Source organism: Echinops telfairi, unplaced genomic scaffold (genome assembly GCF_000313985.2).
Source record: "Echinops telfairi isolate 266 unplaced genomic scaffold, ASM31398v2 ScPeMD7_7458;HRSCAF=8496, whole genome shotgun sequence".
NCBI lineage: Eukaryota > Metazoa > Chordata > Mammalia > Afrosoricida > Tenrecidae > Echinops > Echinops telfairi.
In genome coordinates this window covers 26083555-26089168 of record NW_022111358.1, presented here as the reverse complement: position 1 = coordinate 26089168, position 5614 = coordinate 26083555, and the positions used below count along the sequence as shown (strand labels likewise).

At 60.9% G+C, this 5614-nt stretch overlaps 1 protein-coding gene across 1 annotated transcript in view; it reads left to right on the top strand.

Annotated features, from left to right (window-relative positions):
• Positions 1–5614, top strand: part of TBKBP1 (TBK1 binding protein 1) — a 15212-nt gene that overhangs the window by 7328 nt on the left and 2270 nt on the right. Inside the window, exons 8-9 of the mRNA XM_030888233.2 lie at positions 5029–5147; positions 5352–5614. The exon at positions 5352–5614 is cut by the window's right edge and continues 52 nt beyond it. Of these exons, the coding sequence (XP_030744093.1) occupies positions 5029–5147; positions 5352–5614 (382 nt within the window). The remainder of the gene's footprint in view (positions 1–5028; positions 5148–5351) is intronic.

Sequence of the window (5614 nt, the reverse complement as noted above, 5' to 3'; positions counted from 1 at the left end):
GAAAACTCTAGGCCTTTCTTTTTTTCCCAACATGGGGGGGTGGGTTCAGGGCTGCAGCCCAGGCCCTTTTCCGCCCACCCCCGCCCCCTCTCTCCGCCCACAAGCCTCTGCGTGGGCTGCGGTTAGCGGTGGGGAGAAGTGTGAACTCGGAGAGAGAGGATGGAAACTCTGCACGGAGGTCAAGGGCCGTGTGGGGTGGGCCAGGACGGAAGTCGGAGACCCCCATGTGCCCTGAGCTTCGCCTCCTGCCCCAGAACCAGCGGGCGCAGGGCCTCCCCCTTCACGCTTCTCACCCTCCCTACTTCCTTTCTTTCAAACCCTCAGCCGGGGCACCCTGTACCTCGCAGGAGGTACCTCCTGAGCTCTCCTAGCCTTGGGGGGCTCCCAGGAGGGAGGGTTTCAGAAGAGGGGGAAGGGACCCATCCACTCCCACTCCCTGTGGTCTGAGGGCCTGGGGTGCCTTTGCTCCCCAGTCTTGGGGCCCTTTCCCTGCCAGGCACTTCCCCTGTCCCCTTCCTGGATGGGAAACAGGGCCTCCTCCCCCTTACACCAAGGCCTTGGAGCTGGGGCTACAAAATGCTATCAGAGCTGCTTCCCTGCTTCCTCCACCAATCCTGTGCCCTGACCAGACACCCCCACGCGAGGCAATTTCCATAGGACGCCTCATGCCACGCTTCCCAAACCAGAGAGGCAGGCACTGTCCACCTCTCACAGAGGAGCACGCTGGAGGGCTGTGCCCCCGGCACGCAAGTCCTGCGCCACGGGGCCCACAAGACCCTGGTGGCAGTGGCTCTCTTCTCTGGCCCAGGTTCTTGTCCAGGTAAATCCAGGCGCAGCCAGTTGCCTCTGCTAAGCCCTTGTCACGCCTGGGGTCCCGGTGAGCTGAGGCCCCCCTCCCCAGGCCCCCCTTTCAAGGCCGTGACCCCTCTGCACCAGACTGTCAAGCCGCTCTGCTGTGTGCCTCTGGACGGACACGAACTGCCAGCCTTCGTGGGCCCCTGGTTCCCCTCCAGAGAGGAGGCACAGGACAGGGGTGGCCATCAGGTCTGTTGTCCACACTAGGACACTTTGGAAAGTAAAGGGATGCCAATAATAATTGACTGGGGCCGCTGGCGTGAACAGGGATAATCTGGGACACACTGGGAGGGATGGCCACCCTCCTGGCCGGCCGGGGGACTCCGCGGCGCGCGGCCTGTCTGTGAGCACCTCCGTTCAGTGCCATCTGGGGAGACTGCAGGCTAGATGCGCTGATGGTCTGGCTGTGCCCGTCAGTGACTGTGGCGGGGTGTCATGAGGAGCCAGGCTCTGGGGACCGCACGTCATAGCTGGTCGCAGAGGGTGAAGGGGCTCAAGGCGCGCCTGAAAGGAAGTGGTGGAGTGCTGGGTTGTTGCAACTTGACTTCCTCCTCCCCGTGGCCCGCCACCTCAAGTCCGCTCGCTCCACGGCTGGGTGCCTGTGGTCCCCTCCCTGAGGGTCGGGTGGGAAGGCTGATAGTGGGTGTGCTGTGGGCGGTGGAAAGTTTGGTCCCTAGATTCTCCGAAAAGGATGAGGTGGCGGGGGTAGCTACTGGCAAGGGGCCAGGGCTGGGAATGCTGGGGTTCTGGGGCCAGTACTGCCTCTGATGCAGACCCTAATACTGGCCCCTGCTCGAATCCTGCCTCCATCCCAATCCCAGCGCCGCCCCCTGTCCTGACTGCAGGTGGGCTATCCTGACCCCAGCTTGAATCCCTGTCCGTAATTGCAGGTGCCCTCAACAAGGGGGGAGCTGCTGTGTCCTGGCTTCAGAACAGGCTCCAGAGAACCCCCCCTCCCCAGAGCTGTTCATGGAAAGAGTGAATGACAGGCTAAGTCGATGAATTCAGGGTGCAGAGAGCCGCAGCCGAGGGCACCCTCCTTCCTGCCAGCTCTGCCATTTGCACTCTGGCTCTGAAGGTGCCAGCTCAGCGGGCTGAGGTGCCAAGAGCATGTGTTTGAATCCCTGCTCTGTGCCCTTGAGCCAGCCTCTTCTCCTCCCCTCTCCCCCCACACCAGACCCCACTTCCATGTAGGTCTAATACCGTTCTCTCCCCTTTGAGGGCCAAAAATCTCCCCAAACACACTGCCATCCACTCGGACTCTTCGCCACCCTGTAGGACAGAGTGCAACTGCCCCATGGGGCTTCTAAGGTGCGAATCTTTCCAGAAGCAGAAAGCCTCATCTTTGCTCCCTAAGAGGGACTGGTGGCTTAGAACTACCGATCTTGTGGTGAGCAGTCCAATGCATAGCTCACTCTGCCACCAGGGCCCCTCCTCTGAGGACAAGGGCAGTGACTGCCAGGGCTCCCATGCCACTGCCAAGGTCTCTTGTCACCTCCTCACCAGCTCCCTCTTCTGCTGCCTCCCCACCTGCCTCTCCTCCTTTCCAGCCTGGGGGACAGTGGGTGTGGTGGTGGGCAGCCCGAACGGGAGTCCGATTGGCCCTGCTGCTGCTGCTCTCCTCCACGGGTACTAGGCTGGTGACTTTGACCAAGTGACTGTGAACCTCTGTAAGCTTCGTCTTATCTGTAAAATGGGGATGATAAGAGTGTTGTGAAGAATGAGTCGAACTCTTCCCGCAGGACCTGGACTGGGGCAAGTACTCAGACGGGTCAGCTCAGAGCCTTCTCTCCGTGGGTCACTCGTGGGGTTCTGAAGGACTTGGGACGTTTCCCCGTCACGTAAGCAAAGCAGCAGCACCCAGCATAGCCATCAGCATCCACCTGCCCCATCCTTCCCAGCCTGGTGGCGGAACATAGCGCTCAGGGGTGGGCCAGGAAACGCAGTGTGTATTTCAGTGCACGTGTGCAATTCTTGGCCATGTTGTGAAGTTGAGATTTTTTTTCCACTGAATTGGCAGTGTTTTCTAATGTGAGTCATTCGGGTTGTTAGCGCCATCCACAGCCCGGCCGGTGAGGTGGGAACAGATGGCTTGATGGGGGTGGGGGTCCTATAGAGTCAGGAACATCGCAGAGAAGTCAGTTCCCGCTCCCAGGTCTTTATGAGGGGTTGTCTGGGTTCTGGGAGTATACCTGCCTGCTCAAAGCACCTGAGTCAGAGCCAGGAGACGCACCTCAACATTCTGGGATAGGCGTGTCTTCCTTCCGCTTGCTGCCGCTGTGTCTGTGTGATGACGGGGCAAGGCTGGCAGGGGAGAGACAGGGGCCCTGAGAACAGAGTATGGCAGGTGAGAGCTCCCTCTCTGAGAGGTGTGAAGGCAACGACCCTTATCGGTCACCCAAGATAGAGCGGTGACGGTGCATGGGGGGAGAGACCGGCTGCCTGGACAGAGGAGGACATTTTATCACTGCTCGGCCGTGAGGGGAAAACCCCTGGACGAGTCCCCTTGTTGACATGGGACACACACCCCAGTCTGATGGCATTTCTTCAGGACACCTCAAACAAGCCCGGGGTGAGGGTGGGGTGGTGTCCATTGAAGCAATTGAAGACCTCAGCAAGGATCCGCCCTCCGTGGCCCTGCCCATCCTTGTCTGCCTGCAGGTGGCTCGGGAGGACTCCCTCTCTGAGATATGGCCTTATCTCCCAGAGCCCCCTGTCTTCTGCAGTCATGTTTCCTTTAATCCCAAAGGGTGACAAAAACCATCTCCTGAGGAGCAGTTGCCTCTCCCCACCCCCAGCCCTGCTCCGGCTTTAGTGGGGACAGAGCCTGTCAGAGAGCTGGGAGCCCCGTCACGGTCTGCCCTGCACTCCACCTCCGCTTTTCCTGCCCTGTGACGCCCTAACCTCACTACTTCCCCTCGGCTCCTCTAGGCTGAGACAGACACACAGAGGCAGATGCACTCAAACCGACCTCTCACTCCCCCCTGCACGTCTCCCCCTCCATGGGATCCTCACCCACATGCAGTTACATGGAAACACGGTGCAGGGCCTTCCGGGTCAGGAGACTCCAGCCCTCCTTCCTGACCTCTTTGCCCTGCTCAGGGGCCCCCCAGCTCCTGAACAAGAGGGCATCCTTTGTGAGGGCACTCATCTGGGGGAGGCGGACCCTTGGCCTGCCACTTTCCTCCACCCCCAACTCCCACCATGTCCGGAGCCCCTTCTGATCCAAGGGAACCCCAGTCTCTGCCTTCAGGGATATGCCAGGATCCGGGGAAGCCCCAGCCAGAGAGGAAGGGACAGCCTGGGAGCCACGGGAGGAGGGAGGGCAGGGGCAGGGCTGAGAGTGGCCAAGTGTAGTGAATGGTTATGGGTCAACGTGACTTCAGGAGAAGGGAAGGGCTTGGGAAAGCCCTCTTCGTCCTCAGCGTTGGTCCCAGCTGCGGGTGTGCGGGAGGCTCAGCGCTGAGCGTCTCAAGGAATGAATGTGTGCAGGGACTGCATGCAGGGATCGCCCCAGCCCAAGCTGCAGAGCGAGGCAGCTCCGTCTAAGTCACACCGCAGCTGCTGGCAGAGATCTTGGGGGAAGGTGAGCCAACAAGGAGACCCTAGAGATGGAGCCGAGAAATGCCCCTGGGTGTGGAGGCAAGGGCTGTAGCCCCGGAACCTGGCAAGCTTGGGTTCGAGTTTATCTTCCTTCATGCCACGGGGGCTTCGTGGACTGTGCATCAGTGGTTCCCCACCTCCTGGGGAGTCAGGGGGCAAGGGGAGACCTCTCTTCCTTACCCCCTCCCACTATAGGATGGGGCTTCTACTTTCCGTAGGAACCGTTTGAGAGAATTCAGTTAACCAAAGCTACTACAAATTCAGTACAGCTTGCTGGCCGGCCTCTGTTTTATTGGTCACCACAGCTTCTCCGCAGGTTAGCACGCTGCAGAAATACCTGTGTATTGAACTATGTGCAGCCCACAGGCAGGGTTTCGGAGGAACAGAGACCCGTTGGAATCTCTAGTCTCCTCAGCCCTGGCCCATCCGTAGGCTGGGACCAAGGCCTTGTGGAAGGTTCTCTGGCGGAGAGGGAGGCTGCCTGGAAAATGGCAGTTTGAGGCAGACTTTAGAACCAGAGGATCTCTGTCAGGGTCAGGCCCTGACTGGATGCCCTGGGCTGTTTCTCAGGGTCAATTTGGCATTGGCCTACACAGAGCTGACGGAGGAGCTGGGCCGGCTTCGGGAGCTGAGTGCCCTGCAGGGGAGGATCTTGAGGACCCTACTGCAGGAGCAGGCCTGCAGTGGCGGTGAGCTGGGGGCCTGGGGCCGGGGCTGGGGTGCGGGTGAGGAGAGCTATGACAACCTTCCTGTGTGTATGATTCATTTTCACATGGATGGGAGGGGAGTGGGTAGTTGAGCCCCTGGTCTCCCCATGACCCCACCCCCCCAGGCTCTGATGTCTTATTTCCAAACTTTTGTGCCCCCTCCCACCCCAATCTTTTCTCTTCCAGGCCAGAGGCACTCGCCCCTGGCACAGCGTCACTCCCCAGCCCCCCAGTGCCCCTGCCCTTCCCCACCAGCCCGGTCAGCGCCCCCTTGCCAGTCCCCCGCCCCCCAGCGCCGCTCCCCAGTTCCCCACTGCCCCTCACCCCAGCAGCGCCGGTCCCCTGCCTCGCCCTCCTGCCCTTCGCCTGTCCCACAGCGCCGCTCCCCAGTGCCCCCATGCCAGTCCCCCAGCCCGCAGCGCCGCTCCCCGGTGCCCCCCGCCTGCCCG